Source organism: Martes martes (genome assembly GCF_963455335.1).
Source record: "Martes martes genome assembly, chromosome: 8".
Taxonomy (NCBI): domain Eukaryota; kingdom Metazoa; phylum Chordata; class Mammalia; order Carnivora; family Mustelidae; genus Martes; species Martes martes.
The window spans coordinates 61,440,156-61,463,170 of record NC_137895.1 but is presented as its reverse complement, the minus strand read 5'-3'; the positions used below and the strand labels follow the sequence as shown (position 1 = coordinate 61,463,170).

The following is a 23,015-nucleotide window of genomic DNA, read 5'->3' as shown; positions in this document are numbered from 1 at the left end:
TACTGTTTTTATTTAGGAAATCTTACTGCATATTCATTTTCACATCGGTTGGCAAATTAATAAAAAATGTGTATTGTGTTATCATTTAGGAGTGATAGATCCTTATAGCCATATAAATATATTGCACAATAATTTAGATTTATATCATCGTTTCTCTATTTTTAGTACCACTAAAAAATTTATTTAAACTTTTTATCAAATTATTCAATAAAAATACTCATTATTAGACACTAACAAAATCTTAAAATAATCAGCCTTGCACTATATATTGCTTTTAGCCATCAGAAGAAAAGAATAAGGAAACAAGATTATTCTTTAAATAATTAACTTTTAAGCATGGCCTATTTTTCATTACTGATAATAATTACTGAGGCTCTTCTTTTTTTTTTTTTTTTTTAAAGATTTTATTTTATTTATTTGACAGACAGAGATCACAAGTAGGCAGAGAGGCAGGCAGAGGGGGAAGCAGGCTCCCTGCTGAGCAGAGAGTCCGACACGGGGCTCGATCCTAGGACCCTGAGACCATGACCTGAGCTGAAGGTAGACGCTTTAACCCACTGAGACATCCAGGTGCCCCTACTGAGGCTCTTCTTAAGATGGGTATAGATTACTTAAAAAATTTCTATCTAGAACTGAAGAAGTTTGTTTCCTTACTCATCATTATGAAAATGCTACTAATAAGAAAAGAGTAATTTCATGAATATTCTCATTAAGTTCTGCATAAGAATCATGTTTCATGGCAATACTTTTCATCATTTTTCAAACTCATCTCTAGCAAAAGAAAAAAAATTCTGGGTTTGAATACCTTTTTTTGAAGTACCTCACGGCACTAGAAAAGCAAATGAAAATGGGCTATGTAGAATTTTGAAAGGCTGAGGCGTGCTCAAGCCTCAATTTGAGAAGTATATTATACAAATTTTATTATTGACATACATACATGAGGATATGTGCTATATTTAGAAAGAGCTTCTTCATAATAAAATATCTAACAATACTTAAAAACATGGGGCTGGCATTAAATTACTTTTGTTAATAAAAATCTAACTTTCTACAGTATCCTTTTTAAATATACATATGTATGTATTTTAAAATTCATAAATATATATATAAACCCCAAAAAAGGGCTTTGGGGAAATATCTGATAAAATTAGACACTTTATGAGGACTCAAAAAACGCTCACAGGACTGTAGGTATTTGCTAAAATTAGCTGTACTTTTAAAAACAAGTATTTATTATTATTTTATAAAAACTCTAGTACAAAAATGTAATTGGGAAAGATGGTAGAATGATTATTAAATGTAGAGGAATCTTTCAACACAATGTGCACTGATTTAGCATTTGTTTTGATTCAGCTTTAGGTCCTTTTTATATTACCATTTCTAAAAAAATTCCCGCATAGGTAATTTTTCTGATGTCCTTTTTTTCCTAAGAAAATGCAAACATAAAGGTTCTCCTGCGAGAAACCCCAATGGCCATGATTCAGAGTAACATATCATAAAACATGATATCGCCACTATATTTTCAGTTGTATTTCAGGAACCTATAACACAGCACTGTGATGCAATGTCAGAGAAGCACAATGTAAGAGTGTACAATATAAACTTCCATGAAGATTTCCTTTGGATAAGAACATAGTAATGGAAATCTGAAGAAAAAAATAAGATCTAATTTCAATTGATGCAAATTAATAAACAGGGTCTAGGAAGTGTGTCTGAAGGTCACTGTTATCCACCAGTGATGTCCTGTAACAATTAAGTACTTTATTAATGGCTGATTTTTTTAAAAAAGGACTGCCTGAAGACACCTCAACTATAGAGGACTGAGAGCCAACAGGGATTACCTGGTGATCTGTGGCCTATCTCATGCCCACGAATGGGTGCTGATGTTAGCCATTCAGATCTCTTTGCACAATTTTAGTTTTTTTCTTTCAAGTATTCATATACTTAATAAGGAAAGATAATAATGAGGAAATATATTTATATAAATCTATAGTTCTGGTCAGTGACACCAGTATGTAAGACTGCTCTCAAACACTGCCACACTTTGGGAGAACTCCATTTAGAACTTTTAGTGCAACTAGGTAATTTCAATCAGCAATGACTTCTGCATCATCAATCCTGATTACTGACCAATATAAAAAAGAAAAGCCAATCCAAACCAAACTGAAAACCCAGGCTATTATTCTTACTGAAAATATAACCTATTATAGCAACATGCCTTTGATCTCTTGTCATTTAGCATTATATAAAATGATAAAGTGAGAGCTTCAGTCACCACTGAGAAAGGTATCAATTCCAGAACAAGGGCTAAAGGTTCTCAGCAGTGGCATTTTGGAATGAAGTGTCAAGGTTCTCCAATCTGGTTACTTTAAAAGTACAAAGATTTCATTTTCCTTTGAAAAGTAAAGCTGTTTAACTTTAAATATTTAACACTTCATTTCTTTATTGATAGAAAGCTTTGCTCAGAAATAAGAGTCCCGTCACAGTCCTACCAATCGCTGTATGGCCCATCCATGATGCTGATCCCAAGAGGACTAAAGCAAACCAGAGGCCTGGAAAGCCAGAGAGTTCAAGGTGCTTTGTTTTACTAGGTGCTTTTTTGTATTTTAATCAAAACACATTCATTTTTCATGTTAGTTAATTTTTCTTCTTCTTATGAGTTTTAAAGTATTGTAACAGGTCATAGGCCACAGTAATTTGAAGGTGTTGAAGTGGAAGAAGCTGATGTTGCAAAACACACAGCTAAGAACATTTAGACCATGAAAAAAAAAAACTGGATAGGAATGTATAAAATGACTTCTTTTGCAGATCTGCAGATTACGAAGGTCCTAAATTAAAGCCAGCCAGCTCCATGGCATCTATTTTGAGTTAGGGAAAAGAATGAGGTAAGATGATGTATATGATAGCACAAAAATGACAGATAAGAATACAGGGAGAAGATATTCCCAGTATGTCAAGAAGTAGCTCTCTTTAGGTCTTACTATACCACAGTATAGAAACTAGATTTCAATAACTCCCATACAAATATTATCTATTCCTAAGAGTGGGGTGGGGTAGGGTGGGATGAGGGCTGTCCCTAAAAGGAAAAAAATATATTTTTAAAACTTTTCCCTAGAAATCAGTTCTAATGCTTTTAGAGTTAACCGAAATTAATGGCAATCTAGTAAAAAATTTGCAAATGTACTGCAGACCTCCAAGTACATATCAATCAAATACTCTGCACAAAAACTTCAGGAAAATGGCACACTTAATATTCAACAGCAAAATGTTCAGCAAAGCCATGCTAAGAATACTGCAGCATCTTAAAAAGCATGGATGAATTGCATTTTTCCAAATAGACAGAAACAAAAAAATGAAATAAGAAAACACTAATGTTATGAGTAACTCTGGGGGTAAACCAAAACTGTCACTGAGGGATTTTGCAGATGATAAAGCAGTATCATTCACTGTCCGAGACCTTACTTGCTGGTACAGTTGGGGTCTTAGCGCCGAGTTCTCAATCATTGTGTGAACCATGGTGATAATAGGTTCATTTTCTTTCATCTATTTCAAATCAGGAGGAGCATACAGCAAACATCAGTTTACAGCACAGCTAGATTTGAAAGACGACACTGTAAATATAGCCTCTACTTTAATATCTTCCTAATAGTGCAGTTGTTTACATTTTACCCCAAGGTTGTACAGATTTTAACTTATATAAACCATTTCAAGCAAGTATTAAATTCTGTAAAATACTTCCCAGGTTATAGAAAAGCTTACTAATTGCAATATTGCTGCAAGGTTTTACTTTACAAATATAATGAATATAGTGGATGAATATTCTTACATATGCTAGGATAGATGATAAAGCATCATGCCTTATTCAAAGAATAAATTACAGGATGAAAACCTACTTAAAAGGAGAAAACAGTATCATTTAATTGATTACTTATTTAGTAAAAAAGCTTAAAATGATACTGAGTTCTTTGTGTAACTGATCAGAAAAATATTAGTTTTCTTGTATTAAAATTTTATAATATTCAGTGTATCTTGTCATTTAGATAATCACAGATTTCACTAAGGTTAATTTTGATAGAAATTTGTACACAATCTGCTTTGGATCTTCTTACAGTATAACACAACATGCAGAATTATTTCAAGGACATGCAAACTAAAATTTATTGAGCAAAGACTCGATGTATCTCCCTGGTTCCTAAAAAGGCTGAAACCATGTTTCACATTTCCAGCTAATGTTGTACTTAATTACTGCCTCTAGAAAAATATTTGTTTTAGGAGGTTCTGGACTCAAGAGATAAAGCATTCAAAAGAGAATCATCATAATATTCAGAGGGTAAAAGGCCAATGATGTTGTACCATTTGTAAGCAAACAAGTCTGTTTATAATTGCAATGTGCAACATGTACTTTACAAGATTTTCACCCTGCAAATTACAGAAAATAAGCATTTTATTACAGTTAACAAATGCTACTTTATTGATTCCATTAAATCTACAATAAAAGGTTACTAATCTTTAGACTAATAGATACATAATGTAAGTAAAAGATAAATCCTGAAAAGTGTACATCTAGACAATTTTATTTTCAGCCTAGTTACCAATATTTCATGTCAATAAAATGTTTTGATTGTCAAATTAGAAACTGGTGACTGGTTTAATTTTTTTTTAAAGTTTTATTCAACCTAAATAATTTATTAAAAAATAATTTATTTTCAAATCTCAACATCTGCATATCATTTAAATATAAACTTCTTTTTCTCCTCTGCAACGCTATCTAGTAAGGGACTAAGTCATTTACAGGTGACATTTCATGTACACAAGAAACAGATGTGTTGATATGCAGGTCAGAGCAATTTTTTTACAGTGTTGGAAAGTAACTTATAAATAGACACCTATAGATGTAAATTTACTTTAGGAGAAAAAAACTTTTATCCTGGGAATTTAAGACCTCTTTATGCTTTCATGTGCCTTCTATGTTTTAAGGGAATATTAGTTATCTTAGTCAAATGTAGATCTTGGATTAAGTACAACTGCTTTTTGTTTTGTCTTACTCATTTGACTGTGTTGATACACACTTTATATAACACAGTAAGCTTAAGTCCCTATCCATTTTAAATTTTAATTTTCAAAGCAATCTCATCATTACTATTTTTCCAATAGCATACCATGGAATAGTCAAAATAATACTGGACTCAAATTTTTTTTGCATTGGGTGAAGGTCTGGAGCATGAATGTTTTAAGAAGTAACAGAGATCAGAGAGTATCCAAATGTAAATGATACTCAAGGTCAAACTGAAATTGCCCATGGAGTCTTGGAAACCTGGCACTACTGATCAGCCCTTGTGCCAAATGGCTAGGTCAACATGGCTCATATCTCCAAGTGGAGCTTCAATATAGTACAGATTAAGGACAAATATTCATATTCTAAGGCTGGCAAATTTCCTTGAAGGGACAATATGGTTTCTACAGAAGGGTAATCAAGCCTGACTTATTTAGTGGACTACTTTGAGAGGGTAAATATGCACGTGTATCAAGGGATGCCATATTTGTGATTTAAAAATGTTTGTTTGATTTACATGTCAAAGCTTATTAAATATTCAGATACTGAGAAGGGTTTTTTTTGCAAGAAGAACCTAACTTAGGAACAGAAAAACTAAAAGCAAAAATAGTGTTTAAATTATAAAAATTGCAGTGTTTCAGAGATCATTTCAGAAATTGACTATTTTCCATTATGAAAAACTTCATACATAACAAATCCTAGAGTATTAAAATTAGAAGTCATCTCTAGAAACTGACAATTTAGTACAACAACGGAATAAAAATGTTAGCAGCAATTATTTTGAATTGTGGAACTGTGGATTATTTTTTCCTTTCTCTATACTTTTCTCCATTTCCCAAGTTTTCCCCAGAGTAGATATTGATTTTCTAATTAAAAGAACATTACTAAAGAGTCAAGGATAAAAATATATAAACATGAAATAAACAAAATTAATGAAATAATCATTTTCTCTGGCAAATACTCTTTGGTGGTGCAAAGCTAAGAAAAATCTTCGCACCATGTGTTCATATCATGTTCAAGGCTGGGAATTAAGGTGGGAAGAAACCTACTGGATTTGTCTGGTGTGGTAAGGTCCTGATCTAGAAGAATTCCTTTTTTTTTTTTTTTAAGGTTTTATTTATTTATTTGACAGGCAGAGATCACAAGTAGGCAGAGAGGCGGGCAGAGAGAGAGGAAGGGAAGCAGGCTCCCTGCTGAGCAGAGAGCCCAATGCAGGGCTCAATCCCAGGACCCTGGGATCATGACCTGAGCCGAAGGCAGAGGCTTTAACCCACTGAGCCACCCAGGCGCCCCTAGAAGAATTCTTGTAAACCTTTATTCTGTCTTAGGAATCTGTATCCATATCAGAAATTTATTAGAAAAAATGTTAACTAATTTAAAAAAGTAAGCTACCCAACACATTTGTAAATACATAACTACCTGTAATACCGTTTCTACCCTTTTTATTATTACTTGAGAATCCAAATTCAAGTTTAGACTGGGGATTCTTAACCCACATACACACCACTTGAGGAACTTGAAAAGAATACAGATACCCTGAATCCCAGATAATGCTAATGAACAATTTGAGAAACTTTGATGTCATTAAAATACCAAAGTGACAGGATGGTCTAAAAATTTCTTTGCCAGAACTATGATGTTCTCATAGTGTTAAAGTAAAACATAATTTGGTAACAGTGCCTATTCTTCAGCTCATATACTTCCTGGTTTTCTACTTTACTAATAATGATCCCATAATTACTCAAGAGATGGGATAAGATTATCTATGGAAAGGCAGAAGCAGTGAGATCATTTTGGATTTTCTAAGGGCACTACACCTACCTAACCAAAAGCTGTTAGCCAACTAACCAGTGGGCTGTTCATGATTTGAAAGGGAGTGGTCCTGCGTGTGGTGGCTCTCTCTTTCCATGTGGTGTGTGACAGCTGGAAACTGAACCCAATCATCAAGAGCCCATACAATGAGTCTGGTCCCTATTTAACAATTTCACTGATCTGACTGAATTTTCACTGTTTCCAGATTTATTGAATTAGAAATACTCGATCTGCTTTATCTCCAAATATATTCTAGAAACAGACCAGCAGTTCCTTTCACTAAAACACCCCTCAAATATTCTGTATTTAATACTTGGAAACTAGCTTCTTTTTTATTAAAGATTTTATTTGCTGATTTATTTGACAGAGAGAGAGACACACACACACAAGCACAGGGAGCAGGAGAAGGAGAAGCATGCTTCCCACTGAGCAGGGAGCCCGATGCGGGATTCGATCCCAGGACCCGGGATCATGACCTTAGCTGAGGGCAGATGCTTAACTGACTGAGCCAACCAGGTGCCCTGAAACTAACTTGTTTCTAGAACTTACACTGAAATAGCATATTCCATCTGACTTTGGCTATGTAAACATTATGACAGCTTTTCAGTTAAAGTAGTAAATAATGACATAAAAAAATACATAATGCTCCATGAGCAAGTTGGAATTTCATGCTCTAGTTAAAAAAAAAAATCTAATAATTCTCTTCTGATATGAATACAAGGATCCTAGATGGTATTAAGATAGTGGTGTTAACAGCCGATGTCTTTTGTTTTAGGGAATCAAAGCAAGAGAAAGACTGATTAGTACATGGAAAATGTTCAGTGATTCACTTGAAAATGAGTTAAATGCTTCAATTCCAAATACTTCAACTCCTTGTTTGAAGTGATAGGTAATATAAGTTTAGGTTTCAGCTAATTATGATAAATTATAAACTATTAATAAGACTCATCATTTTATAGTAATAAAACGTAAGTGGAAATGTCTTGAAAATACACTTAGGTAATGTCGATGTATTTGTTTACAACAAAACCACATCTTTTTACTTAAGCTTTTAAGTCCAAATGTTAGAAAAACTACCTAGAAAGTCTGGTACTTAATTCCAGACTCTCTCAGTTTTGAGGGATGCTGGGTTAATATGAACATAAAGTATCCTTTGATGTTACTATCAGAAATATCTTGACTTAAAAACCCATCACCAAAAAACCTTCTCAATACAATCATATGTAACTATGTCATACTTCCTAGGATCTTGAACAGAACTTCCCAACTGACACCTGTGGGCAGGGAATGGAATACAGGTGTGTGCAGATAGGGACCACCTCAGTCCTCAGTGGGCCTAACATGCTCCTGACAGCACCTCCTCCAGTTCCCACCAAGGTGCTGTATAAATACCGTCACTTTCTATGTGTGCCATACACGAGAAAGGTTAGAGAGTACTAAGACAGTGTTCTTATTTCAGAAAAACTATGCTTTACGTCTTTGGTGTTTCTCGTGATAAATATATTTACCTCAATAGTTCTCAAACCTGACGGAAAAGGAAAAAAAAAATCACCTATGGACATTTAACACGGTATCAAGGGCTGGGCTCTGGCAATTCTGAACTGGGGATTAGGGAAAGGAGGGCCCTGAGAATTACACTTGCTTTCTTTCTGAAGGAGGTCCACTGATAGTTCTGACAGGAAATCAGGCTTCATAACCATGGTCCCATCTGGACACTAACTCAAGTAATTCCGGACTAATTCAACTGTCCCCCAATAAAGACTTTTTCAAGGTCTTGATGAGTCGGTACTAAATGTTAATTAAGCTATCTGCACAAATACCAAAAGATGAAAAATTCCAAACTAATTACCTAAATGCAAGTATTACATCTACATTAAAATAACTAACTTTATATGAGATAAAACATTAAGATAATAAACCCCCTTAAAAAAATCAACTGACTCTCATTATTAATAATATTGGTGGACTCATCAGAGTCATGGGGGACCTGTGGGGTCAAGAATCCTAACTGCCAGTTGTCCAATCTGTTTAGCAACTCCTAAATACCAGTTTCAAAGTCTTTATCTTGGAAATTAGACGAGCTACTAATGCAGAAGGAACAGGATATTCTAACTCATGAGATAAATGCTCCTGAATAATTTTGGGGTAAATGACAGGAAAGAGAAAGATGCAGTGAGCATAGTCATGACAGTCATTCATATAATTTATCCTTGGAGGAGATTAAAATTCTTGAATCCTCCTTTAAATATAAGAAGTGGTTAAGTAGTGGCTTAATTGGTCTTTAAAAGTTTATATCATAAATTGTCTAGAATTGTGTTTTGTTGTCCGATAGAACTTTCTGATGATGAAAATGTTCTATATTGGTGTAGTCCAATATTGTAGCCATGTGACTTTTCAGCCCTTTAAATGTGGCTAGTATGACTGGGGAAAAGAATTTTACTTTTATAAAAATATAACTATTTTAAATGTAAACTTAAGTAGTCACACATGGCTAGTGGCTATGATATTAGACAGCAGGCTTAGAAATTCTAGACAAGTAAATTTAGTGTAATTTTTTCCCTGATCTGGATCTTATTCCCAGAAGGGGAAAACACTTGTTCAGGCTCAGTCTTGTAATTGAGTTTGAGTCTGAATGCTGTGCTAACAGCTTCCTCCTTTTTTGGAGCAGGCAGTCTGGATGACTCCTTTCTACCCCACAGAGCTTTTGTCCTGATAACCAATGAGAAGACTCATTTCTGTGCTGTCATTTTCCATTTAAATGGAAAATGGACTTTTCCCGAGTTCTTAATGACTTCTTAGGAAAAGAATTTTTAAGTTGAGAATCTGTCTCAACAATAGCAAAAACCCCTGATGGCCTAATCACTGAAGAATTCATTTCTCAAGAATGTCCTCCTGCGTCTAGATCAATAAACTCTTAAGAAGTGTGGCAAGACTAAAACGCTAAAGAATTTGACATGCCTAGGGTGAAGCTCTGAGGCATGCAGGGTTCTTTATAAACAGGTCATTTAGATAATGACAATGTAAATGCCTTCCACTCTCACTCCAGGAACATCTGAAAGTCCAAGAACCTGAGATTGAAGGGTATGACTACCTATTGAAACTATTCATTGTTTAACAGGGAGCAGGGAAATTTGAAGTGACTTTTTAAACAGAGGAATGTAAATAAGTCTCTTTATAACTCATGGGGCTGGAGGTCTATTACTGTGAAAATCTTAAAGCAATCTGAATAAACTGTCCATGCTATATAGGCTTTCTAAAAGTAAAGCTTTGGGAAAGTATTACTACTGTTATATATTCAGAAGAATCAATGGTACTTTAAAAGATGCAGCTAGACAATATAATATTTTCTCTTTTTCTTTTCCAAGGGAGAAAGATGGATTAAAAAAAACAAAAACAAAGACAAAAAGGAACAACAAATTGGGACACTAACATAGGAGTCAAACATACCTGACACTCCCTTAAGAGAAAAAGCAGAAGCATTTCTAAACTGGATGATAGAATAAGTATTGGCTTCAGGACCACCGATTATAAGGCCCACTTATGGAGAAACATTATAAAAATACCCTGAGCCCAGCAGGAAAAAAAGGAGGGTAATCTCTGTACTCACAACATCACTTACTGCTGGATTTTTAGAGCCCCCACTTTGAGATATATACACCTCTGGTGTATTTTGAAGAAAACTTTGAAGGTCTCAGGTAATGTCTTTCTAAATAATTTAGTTATATAATTTATTCACAGTGAGTTTCAGAGTTTCACCCCCCTTTTTTTTTTTTTTTTTTACCAAGGGTCTTTTAAGTTTGTTTGTTTGTTTGTTTTAATTAAAATCCTTTTGGCTATAGGACAAACTTTACAGATCTGATTTTTACTTTGGTGGCTTAAACTATTTTCCTTATTTAATGACCCATTCTTTTTTTTTTTTCCGTATTTTATGAACCAAGGTGACATTTTAATGCTCTCTAAAAAAGCAAAGTTACATATCAAATATCCACTATACTAAGAGGATTTTATGACTCGTTCTTTTTATTTATTTTTTAAATATTTATTTATTTATTTGACAGTGAGAGAGACAGTCAGAGAGGGAACACAAGCAGGGGGGAGTAGGAGAGGGAGAAGCAGGCTTCCCGTCAAGCAGGGAGCCCAATGCAGGGCTTGATTCCAGGACCCTGGGACCATGACCTGAACCGAAAGCAGGAGCCTAACGACCAAGCCACCCAGGTGCCCCTAATGACTCATTCTTAACCACTGTTTCTTCAGCTTCAAGGAATAGATTATTATCTGTTGCTCTACCATTTTTATTCCTGGGATTCACAGGCAGCCAAAAACAGTTAAAGAACTCAAAATCCACTTTGTAAAAATGTATTATTGTGTGTGTGATGTTTAATACGGTTGTATTTTTCTCTTCTTTGCATGTATTAAAAAATAAAGATTTACTTGAGAGAGAGAGAGAGCAAGAGAGAAAAGGAGTAGGGGGGAAGGGACAGAGGGAGAAGGAGAAGCAGACTCCCTGCTGAGCAGGGAGCCTGATGCAGGACCCTGGGAATCATGATCTGAGCTGAAGTCAGACACTTAACGGACTGAATCACCCAGGTGCCCCATCATTTTAAAGGGACAAACATTCCAAGAGTGAAAATCTGTCTGTTGGTAAAAAAAGGTTATTTGTTTTGGCTGTGGGTAAATTTGCTCTAAAATATATTCACGCTTTAACTCAAAGTTAAAATATCTTCTAGACACAAGGACCTGGGTTTTATTAATAGGAATTGTATTCTGAGTTACAACTGGCACTGAATAGCAGATTTCCTACCATTAATTTAAAGATTTATCAGCTTTATGATCATACTCTTAGCTCAATCTTAAAAAATGATTTTGGTCTTTATGCTCAACTTTATTCCCTTCCTGGGCTTCGAAAATAATTAAAGAATTCTACTTTATAGAATTCATAGTAAAAAAAAAAATTATAGTAACTCTATAGAATTTATAGTTAACTTCCTGCCTTACACACTGAGCTCCATAAATCTGTGCTGAATGAACATTCTGAAAAAATTAATAAAAATGAGATAGAAAGGGGCGCCTGGGTGGCTCAGTGGGTTAAAGCCTCTGCCTTCGGCTCAGGTCATGATTCCAGGGTCCTGGGATCAAGCCCCACATCGGGCTCTCTGCTCAGCAGGGAGCCTGCTTCCTCCTCTCTCTCCTGCCTGCCTCTCTGACTACTTGTGATCTCTGTCTGTCAAATAAATAAATAAAATCTTTAAAAAAAAAAAATGAGATAGAAAGAAAAGCTACAGTCTTTGGGCTACAAAAATATCTGCTTTGGTAAATACAAAATAGAACTATATAAATATTATGCATTTAGGAGGGGTGGGGAAATTGTTTTCATTTTGCCATCTTGTTAGGTAGGAAAATGTTAAGAACAACTCCATTAATTTTGAAGGAAGGCAAACAGATGTGGAGAAAAAGGAAAGAAAATTCCTTAACACAATGTACTCATCCTAGCTATGTGATTTGGGGCAAAGCATTAATCCCGACTTATGGGGACAAATTCAACTGGCCCACATGCTACAGAGTATGTGTATATAAGCAGCCCGGGTGGGATACTGTACGTGACTGTGCTCTGGAAACTGCAGTGTTACTTAAGCTCTGGACAAACAGGTACAGACCGGGCAGATGCACAATGTAGAGAACGGGATTGCTTTTTAAAGCAGTATTGAGAAACAGTGAGCTGCTGGCTGGAGAAAAGGGGCTCTAGGAAACGAAGTGTTTCACAGGTTGGGGTGGTGGTGGTAGAGGAGTGAGGGTTTGAATGACAAATCGAAAAGAGACCTTATTTTGTAGTAAAAGGTTGGTGAAATTTCTGGAGTTAGCTGAAAGACAGAGTGGCAGGTGCTTTTAATATGGCCAAAATTTTATAAATGGTAATGAGGAGCTTATTAGTACATATAGGGTGTTATGATGGCCTCTAATATCCTGAATAAACACCATGCAGGTATTATGTATTCAGCTAAAATACCTGTTCAGATAGTTGTACAGAACGTCATGATTTTCCTGTTTTCAGTAAATGTTCTTAAAGGACTTTAAATTCAAGTTTCATGGTATTTTTAAAAAATATTTTATTCATTTATTTGACAGACTGATCACAAGAAGACAGAGAGGCAGGCAGAGAGAGAGGGGGAAGCAGGCTTCCCGCTGAGCAGAGAGCCCGAATGCGGGGCTCGATCCCAGGACCCGAGATCATGACCTGAGCCGAAGGCAGAGGCTTAACCCACTGAGACACCCAGGTGCTCCGTCAAGGTTTCATGGTATTTTAAACTTTAATTGTGATGGTGTTGGGAGATAAAATAGTAGGAGAACATACTGTAACTCCAGGAAGCTGTCTGATTTAATTCTTCCATTTTTATACATGTGTGTAATTTCTACCCTTAGCGTGGCAGAACAGGACTGTCATATCTTAGATCCTTCTAGGTAGGCTGCCATTGGTTTTTCTTTTCATCGTCTAGGCAATCAGACCATCCAAGACTGGTGTCAGGTTCTCCTACCCATAGCTGGAGGAGAAGACTGGGTCTCCCTTTTTTCTTTTCCCTTGAGGGCTTAAACCACTTTGAGTTCTAAATCTAAGGCAATAGCTAAAATAAAGGTCCTGACCCTTCTCAAAGCCAGGTAGCTCTTCCCCAAGGATGATGAGCTCAATAAATGTTACACCAATGATGTTAAAGGTGAACAATATTTTGAACGATTTTTGCTTTTAGTTTTTTGGTCAGGGAACTGAAGGATAAGATGACAATCCAAATTTTGGACACGCTGGGACTGTACTGAAGGCAGACTGTCCAAGTGCAGATTTCCACGAGCAACTAGAAACACGTAAGTGGAAAGGCAGTGATGTGTTTTGGATACCTTTTGTGCCCTTCTCTAAATCCTATTAGCCCATTTTTTATTTCCGCTCTTGCTGAGCCAACAACCACTTTGTGCATGGGAACCCACTGGGTGCTCATGTATGTGTTACCTCAGTATGCTGGAGAGTTAGTCTCAAGAGGTAGCCCTTGCCAGAGGAGGATGGCGGCCAGTACAGGATGGGCCCTCCTCCTTCTGTTTAGCTGGGCAATTCTGCAGTGTTTCATCCACAAGTATCAGTCAGATGAGGCCCAAGTTGTGTGTGGCACTTGATAATATATTCCCTCCTTCCCTGCTCACTCTCTCTACTTCGGTACCCTGGTATCACTTCCCAAAATAAACTTCCTGAGAATAAGTGCAAATCAAGGACGCCCACATCACAGACTCTGTTTTCTGGGAGAAATTCAGGGGCTAGAGATGAAGAATAACTAAGAGACACCTAGTAAAATGATGTGTAGGTGAATGCTCAGAGGAGGGAACACTGAAAACCAGAAAACTTCTGGGGCACCTGGGTGGCTCAGTCAGTTAAGTGCCTGACTCTTAACCTCAGCTCAGGTCTTGATCTCAGGGTCATGAGATCAAGCCCCGTGTTGGGCGTGGAGTCTGCTTAAAAAGCAAAAACAAAAACAAAACCAGAGAACTTCCCAGTTAAGGCTGAGATGAGTGAAAACAGCAAAAAGGGACAGATTAGTTACTAGTAAGAAATAGGAAAATCATGATAATAATGTCTAGGCAGTGGATAGGCCAAGAGATCAGAATCAACACATACAGAATTTCCAGTTCTGGTCTACCCACTGTCTACTTAGTCTTCTTAGAGTTCTGCCACTATGATGTCCTATATTGCTGAAGAATTCCCTGAATATTATCCCTCTCTCCCTACTACTTCTGTGATCAGATTATGCAGAGGAAGAGGAAGGGAGAGACCGAATTAGAATGGAAGAAGGAGGTGTAAGGGAGAAAGGATTTCTCTTAATAGCAAGGCATAAGAAATACAGATGTTCTGTACCATGTAACTAGCAGGGTTAATAAATGTTAAATAACATATTTTCATTTTTCCAGTATCTTTAGCTTGCTTTAGCCAAATGCCTATTCTATATCCCCTGGAAACGTTCTCTATCAATCATCCCTAAAAATAGACACTCCAAGACCCCTTGAAATATTAGAGAAAATGGGATCCTGCCTAATAGCTCCACAGAATGAAGTTGCTGAATTGACAGGAACAATGAAAGCCATCAAGAATCTTTTCAATCATCTTGTTAGCATTTCTTCCCTTATAGGGAGGCTGTCTTTCATGCACACAAAGAACAAAATGCAAAAAAGTATTCTTGGGTTTTTACCTTGAATGGTTTCAGTACCAATGACATACATTCTGTTAATTGTTCCTTTTTACATTTCTCTTGGCATAAGTATGTTTAAAAGTGGTCAGACTGTGTCTACATAGTTTAATTTCTTGAAAGGCTATCTCAATGCTATTACAAAACTTTTGCAAATTAGAAAGTTTAGCTTACTCTTCAGGGTGTTTTAAAAGTTAGTATTAAAATAAAATGAGTTTCTTATCTTCCCCACAAGCATTTGAGGATACTTAAAAAAATGTACTGATAAAATAAGACAGAAAGATTTAGCTATTGATTCTTGGAATTCTTCAACATTTTTATACAACAAAGAACACCATGGGTATGCGTGGGCTGTTTTTTTCTTTTATTGTGGAAAATTCTTTTATTATGGCAAACTGGTTTGTCAGGAGAAATTTCCAGTTTTTCTATGAGAATTTGAAGATAATGAGATCCTTTAGCCATCTGATGGTAAAGAATATACTCTTTGATGCTATATTCGGAAACGACTTAAATATGTTCTAGCGGCAAGGACACAGCTCCAGCTGGGTAGAAGTAAATCAATTTCACTAATTATTGGAACAGAGGAATATTCTTTTCACAAAGAGCTTTTGAGTATATGGGGAAGAGGCAACCCCCAACACAAATGCGGCTGATGGAGGTACGTCTCTTCCTTTTCCGTTCTAAAGCAAATGTTTCTGGTACAAGTAACCATAATGATTCTTAAAGGGAGAGGGGTAAAGGCAGAATGCCATAATTTTAAGGGCAATTCGTAAAAGCAATTTAATGTTACAATACAATTTTATATTTGAAAGATGAGAAAAATACTTGCTGCAGTCCCAGTGCAAGTAAAGCTCAGATCTGCAGAAGTTATTCTCCATTTACTGTGGCAAGAATTCTTAGAGGAGGAGGTTGGCCACTGGAATGCTGTAACAGAGTCAGAGTGGGGTGAGCCGGAGCGCTGATGGTGGAGAGGGTGGGCCACATGTTTGGTTTACCCATAAGGAGACAGCATGCTGACAAAAAGCTTGTGAAGCAGAGCTCCAAGTTCTCCGAGCCTTCTGTCCATTCCTACCTACCTACTCATTGCCTGTTTCAGCTCCTAGCGTCTCATTTTGTTATCACTGCCTACATGGAAAGCTGGCAGGAAGGTTTTAGGAAGAAGAGAAAGGGAACACCATCTAAATTTTCTCACAGCTCCTTTTTGCTAATAGGGAAAATTAGAAAAAGCATGTGAGGAAGAAAGAAACAAATGGAGGGAGGAGCTAAAATAGGGGTGAGATAAATGGATAAAGGGATAGACACATTCTCATTTCCCCATTGCTATTAATCTTCCCTTCATGACTGACCAAAAAAGTTAAGTACTTACTCATTTTCTAAATAAAACCTAAATGAGGTACATAAAGTATATCCAGTTAGCACTACTGTATGTTCATAGGCTATCTTAAAATTCACAATAATGACAAACCTAGGCTAGTCTTAATAAATGTAGACTGTGAACAGTCTACTTACTGGGCTGTAGCAGCATAAGCAAATGATAATCGTATACTTCAAAATGAAACAAAAAGCAGAAGAAGATCCTACCACATAATTAGTACGGCTTTTGTTATTGTTAAAAACACTTCAGTACAGGACTCATCTTCAAAATGGTGGTTAATTTGAAGTCAAGTTATATTGCTCAAGCTACAGGGACCAGAAGTCAAGATTTTTGGATTGATTGTATGTACCATGTAGATACTCAGAATCTCAGATAAGGCATTTTTATTTCTCATCTGTTACAATATAAGCATTCTAGTGATAACAGAAATGAATTTACCTCTGAAGCAACTCAGAGACTATACTTGGCTCTATTTTTCATGAACTTCAATCAATAAAAACTTTCTTTTGACTATCTCACAAGGGGCAGAAGAGAGAATGCATCTTGTTGCTGGCCTTTGGTTATTCTAACGATTTGAGCTAGGAGTGTAGGTGTTGAAAGTGAGTATTAATTAGCACATGTTTATTTGGTACTATACGTAGTATAAAATGTGACCAGGAGCCTTTTCCTCCGACTTTCAGATTTTAAAATCTACTTTCCAATTTGCAGTTATATAAAAACTGGTGAATCAGTGTATAAACCAGGCAACCAATAATGCCAACAAAAACAACAGATTTGGTAATCTACAATAGGTTACTGGCAGTAACAAGATTAAAAGCTGGAAATGTTTTTTTAAAAGATGGAAATGTTTGAGCTGAATGAAAAAAATTTCATTAAAGTTCAAAATTATTAAGATTTTTTCCGGTAACATAATAACCTTACTACTGATATAAAATATAGAACAGTTCAAAAGTAAATATTTCATTTACATTAAATGTAATTATTTAAAACAAAAAATTTTTTTCATTTATTTAAAGAGAGATTTTCTTTAGGAAACCTTAAGGATATTTGTTTAGGCATATCTGAATTTCTGGGCAAAGCCACCACCTTATTTCTATAAATTGTCTAATTATATCTAAAAATGGCCTATTTTTTCCCATTAGAAATCATCTTACTCTGTGCAAATAAGGATTCAAATAATTATAATTCTTTTCGTTACCACAAAATTTAAAAATTGGACCAATATAACTTTATTTCATGATCTAAGAAATAAAGGCAAATAAGAAAAAGGCAAATTACTGGCAAATCTCTACTGACATGTAGAGGGAATAGAGAGGATCAGTGAAAAATTGAGATTTTTGGAAGCCACCAACAGGACTATTAGCATTATCCTTTCCGATAGCACAGGCTCGGCAGAGTGCTGAGAGAGGACCAAGGGGAACAGAAACCTCAGTCGAATCTGGGTCACTTGGGCAAAGGGCAGAGACAGCTCAACCTGGGAAAAGGAGCTGAGGATAATCACCTTAGCAAATGGTGGTATTTCCATTTACTTACCTGAACTTTCCTAGGGTGTTGTTTTTTTTTTTTTTTTTAAGTTTATTTATTTATTCAAGTGACCTCTACCTCCAACTTGGGGTCTGAACTCACGACCAGGAGATCAAGAGTCGCCTGCAATGACTGGGCCAGCTGTCAGTGCTGTGATTTTCTAAAGGCTCAGGTCTCTGTACTTCCAGTTTTCATTTATGGAGGTAAGTAATAAATCACAGCGAACCACTAGGTTTATTTCCAGAGATACTATAGAACTTCAGACTCACATTTATACTGTGGTTTACACCTAATTTTTGTAGTATCTCACTATTATTCAGAACTATCTCTAGCTTTATGGGCAAAGGAGCTTTTATGAAAGTTATTTACCATGTATCGTAGAGGCTTTTTGGCAATGTCACATTTTGAGGGAAGACTTATTTCTACCATTTCACTGGCTAACGTGTCTTTATCAGACTGCTTTCAAAGTGTACAATTTAACACTGTGGTTAAATTTCAACAGTACCAGTCTCTGGGGTGCAGACTGGAATCTGGAGTCATGATTTCTAACGCATTCCCATAGACAAAATCATGATGAAAACATGTTGTGGGAAAATAAACTATTAAAATTCATTAATATAAAGAAAAGTGTGTTTTTTAAATATGCTTTTTTATACTTTAAATATCTTAAGTATATTTCTTTTAAAAATTAAAAAAAGAACATCTTTTAAAAGGTTATCCTAATGTAAAATCCCTCTTTAAATATAACTAAATTAAATCAGTACATTATTATTTTGTTTTAAGCAGGCAACTATAAATATGTAAACATCTGTCTTACAACATTTTCCACAGTAACCTCTTCCATTTGCTAAAATATTCAAGTCTCAACATTTTGAAACAAACTAAAACACATTATAGCTTAATTTATATAGATAAAAAATGCATTCACTGGAAGAAATCCTATGTCTAAGAACATATCAAAAATTCCCATCAAATTAAAATTAAGTATTAAGAGAGAGTTTCATAAAAACTAAAATATGGAAGTGTCAGTCCCTAGTCATGAACTGCCATTCACACCCACTGCTACCACTGAGGTAATTCAAGGAACTATAGGCCACTGTTAAACTGACTCTATATAGTTTAGCGAAGACCAAACACCAGGAGCAGATGGCAAATAAGGACCAAAGTTACGCAATTAAAAATGACGACCACACTTCTCATCCATAGTTAAATCTCCCTTTGGGAATACAGAGAACACTACAACCACCCCTCTCTCGGTCTTCCTACAAGGCATTCACGGCTTGGTACCTATTTCTTTAATTAGGTCAACTCCAAACGGAGATAAGCCTTAATGAGTGTCAGTGTTTTGGGATGAGAAAATGGAAGTTTAGAGAATTCAGGCTCTCAATTTTCCTGTGACCCAGCATCTGCATTGCCCCTAACACTCACAACTATCCTTTCTACCTGTTTTTTTGTTGTTGTTTGTTTTGTATTTCTGAATTCCCCTGTTAATGTTATTCCATCACTTGTAAAAGTCATGCTATTAGCTCTTAAATGACCAAAATATCGGAGTAGCCTGGAAAACTGTACTACATTTCAAAGGTTCTGTTAGGTATAATAAGCAAAAAAATTCTACAAATCCCACCTGATGATCCAAATATATGGTGTTCCTTTGAAGATGATGTGAAAGAATTTCATTCTAGTAGGCATCAATCAAGAAACAAAGGGATAGAGAAAGAGGGTGTAGAATTCATGAAAAGGTCAATTTTGAAATAAGAAAAACAGGTAGTTTACCCCAACCTACTATGTCACAGTACACAACTTTCACATACATGCTCCCCTGTAAACTGTACAGATGACGTATTATAAAATTACACTTAGTTTTGTAAGAAATTAAGTAGACATGCACAGAAGCTAAAATATTAAGCAGAAAAATCCTTCAAATGTCTTTAGCAGACTCAGTGTTAGAAGTTTTACATGTTAATACTTTTCTGCACCATAGTACTACTTCTTTGGATGTTTCTCATATAACCAGTCTATTAAACCCTTTGAGAAATGTTTACGTGTGTTCATTCTTTTAATCAAGAATGAAAGAAATATCATAATCTCTGATATTTAAAAGGCAGTGTTATTACAAGTGTAATCCATTTTCAACTTACTACTTTCCAGGAATTACACCATTTTTCAATATGCTTAATCAGATGTGGAAGCTACAGTATACGGCAAATGATAACACTGTTTCGAAGTCTGTCTGCATTTCCTATCTCATGACCAAAAGTTGGTGTGTGAGCGGGTTGGAAGGCTAAGAAATTCATCCTACCCGTGTGTCCCTTTAATAACGTATAAACAAGTGAATTCTCAAAGGGTCAATAGGAGATCATAATGTCGCTCCAATGATTGTATGGGCTCATGCTCGACACTAACAACACCGATCAAACTGATTAATGAGTGGCTCAGAATCAGTGGTAATGGCAGACGACACATACAAAACTTTTCATAGCTGACCTTTGGGCTGTGGGCCTCAAGTTTCAGCTGCATGAGCTGTGCTAACGTGTGTTCCCGGACACTATTCAGTTCGGCCTGCTGCCGTCTCAGCTTTATTAGCAACAGCGTAAGCTCCTCTGGCTGAAGGAGTACAATTTAAGAATCCAAACAGTGGAAAACAGATTAATTGTTGTCTTAAGTGACAGATATTAAACCAAGATTTCTTGGCAAGTTTCCTCTTATGGTTGACATCAAACACAGTGCCTAGGCACTATGATGATAGGTCCTACATAAATGCATAGATATCTAGAGAAATAGAAGGAATAGTGTTACTTAAAAGATACAGCGAAACAACAGTATATTCAGGCATTTTCTCAGAACTCAAGAGAGAATTAAGTGTTAACTACAAAAAAGCACAATGCCAGAAAACCATTAAAAAGTTTTGTATGTAAGAGCTATTAAATTATTATTATTCAAAGATATTCTAAAATGACACCTAAGACTTTTATAGCAACAGAATAATACTTGTGTATTATACCTCTATTTTAGGGAACAGAAGGTAAATAAAAAGAATTAAACTTCATGTAAAACTTGGATGATATCTTCATACCATTAAACTCAGTACCTGGGATCTATTAATTGCTTCCCAGTTATATTATTAAATGCCACTGTTAGGGGACTCACAGGATATTTTAAATGACCAAAAGATCAGTTTTTGTTTTTTAAGGAAAAAAAAAAAAGCATTTTATACAAAGAGAAAGGTTCCATGAGTATATAAACCCTCTTCCCACACTCTGGGGCAAGCAGAGAACCTTTGATTCCTGATTGGTTACTATGACCCCTAAGGGAGATAAATTTTCAAAGGCAGATAAAATTCCTTAACAGGTCAATCTGACATGTTTTTCTTTGTAAGAAATGCAATAAGGTATGGTCGTTGGCAGTCTTACAGGTCATAAAATATTATTTGGTGTATCTCTGAACTTTGCTATGATTAAAAACTGCAGAAGGGCCAGAGGGAGACTCATCACCTGAGGGCTATGGTGTGCACTTGAAACTTCCAGGCCAAAAAGCGTTCCTGAGATGGATTTGTCTTGCCTATACCACAGAGTTAACACGAGCTCTCTTCTATTTTGTTCATTTGCTGCTGTTCTTTTTTTTCTTTTCTATACAACAATTTTAAGGGACAGAAGTAATTTTTAACTGTTATATGAAATTATGTTAAAAATTATTGCCTTCAGGTGAGAAAAGTCTCAGAATTAAAGCGTAGTTACTATGGGATTCTTTAGAAAGAGCCATCGACATGGATAAGACATTAAGGAGTCAAAGAATATATGTGTATGTCCAGAAGAAGAAATTTCATAACAGGAAAAGAAGAGCTACTTTTGCTCTGATGCAAACCACATCTGGTGACCTCAGGACTATGGGGCGGTCTGTCTTATGACCACCATATCAAGCTCTTAAGGTCCTGCCACAGAGAAGGTAGGGTTGTGTAAGGGATTTAGGTATTCTAAGACCCAGAGTGACCAAAGGAAGGAATCTTGAGACTCTAGTTTATTATTTGCTGAGTTAAAAAGATAAAGAGATTTTCAAAAGGACAAAAGGTTCCAGTAAGTTTCCTATATACTTAAACTTTGAGGCAAAATAAAAACAGGCACATTTTTGACCTGCACAAAAGGAGGTAATAAGTAAATTTTATCCTAAATATCCACTAGAGGGAGCAAGGCAGAAGATAAAAATTCATAATATGATACTTATTAGCATTATCTTACGACGTATGTCTGTTTCTTCGTCAGATCAACAATCTAATATGTAAAAATTACAACATTTAGAAGTTTTTAGTTTTAATCAAGTAATATTTATAACCTTTAATATAATAAGCTGTCAGTAGCTTAAAGCCAGAATATCTTCCTTATATCTAAGCACATATAGGATGAAAAAGGAAATAAAACAATGTCTGCAAAACACATAGAACATGAATTTGTTTTGATTCCTTCAGGAGGACAATTTCAAATGATGAACAACTATCTAGATCCTCAAATCACATCTTCACTGGAACTGAGACTACCTACTGACATTAAAGCACAGATAAAAGAATGCCATTAAAATTAAACGATGTAATGAAAAGTCATCCTTTCTCTTTAATGTGAAGAATAATAGTGTCCTGGTGATAGAACTCCTTCCCAATTTGAACATAACACTGAGGATGAAATGATAATGGTAAGTACTTGCTAACACCTCGTGTATTTTTATAGTCTCTCTCTGCATAAATATGTAAATCAGTTTTTTCCCTTCTAAAGTAGTTAATCTGTATAAAAATTCACAGGAGAAACTTCTTAAGAGGCCTGTAGTGTGACTATACATGGTTGCCTGCTGGATTTGTTCCACTAATCAACTACTCCAACTTCTGTTTTAAGAACAAGGGAATTAACATTCAATGAAGTAAACAAACCCACTCAGTTTATACAATAAAATCTGAAAATATAATCTTATATTTAGGCATTCAGACATTTAGGGAGACGTATCCAGTCTGACAATGAAATGGTTACATGATCTCAGATTCTTCTAATGAGCT

General features: G+C 35.6%; 1 protein-coding gene across 5 annotated transcripts in view; it reads right to left on the bottom strand.

The window, feature by feature from the left end:
- PLEKHA5 (pleckstrin homology domain containing A5) overlaps positions 1-23,015 on the bottom strand; it is a 236,352-nt gene that overhangs the window by 41,902 nt on the left and 171,435 nt on the right. For 2 of the 5 annotated variants that reach the window (XM_080812520.1, XM_080812525.1), the window contains 3 exons: positions 20,465-20,584; positions 19,605-19,658; positions 3,463-3,543 (listed from right to left, as the gene is read on the bottom strand). The exons of the other annotated variants lie outside the window; for them this stretch is intronic. In XM_080812520.1, the coding sequence (XP_080668646.1) occupies positions 3,463-3,543; positions 19,605-19,658; positions 20,465-20,584 (255 nt within the window). The remainder of the gene's footprint in view (positions 1-3,462; positions 3,544-19,604; positions 19,659-20,464; positions 20,585-23,015) is intronic. 5 annotated transcript variants of the gene reach the window in all.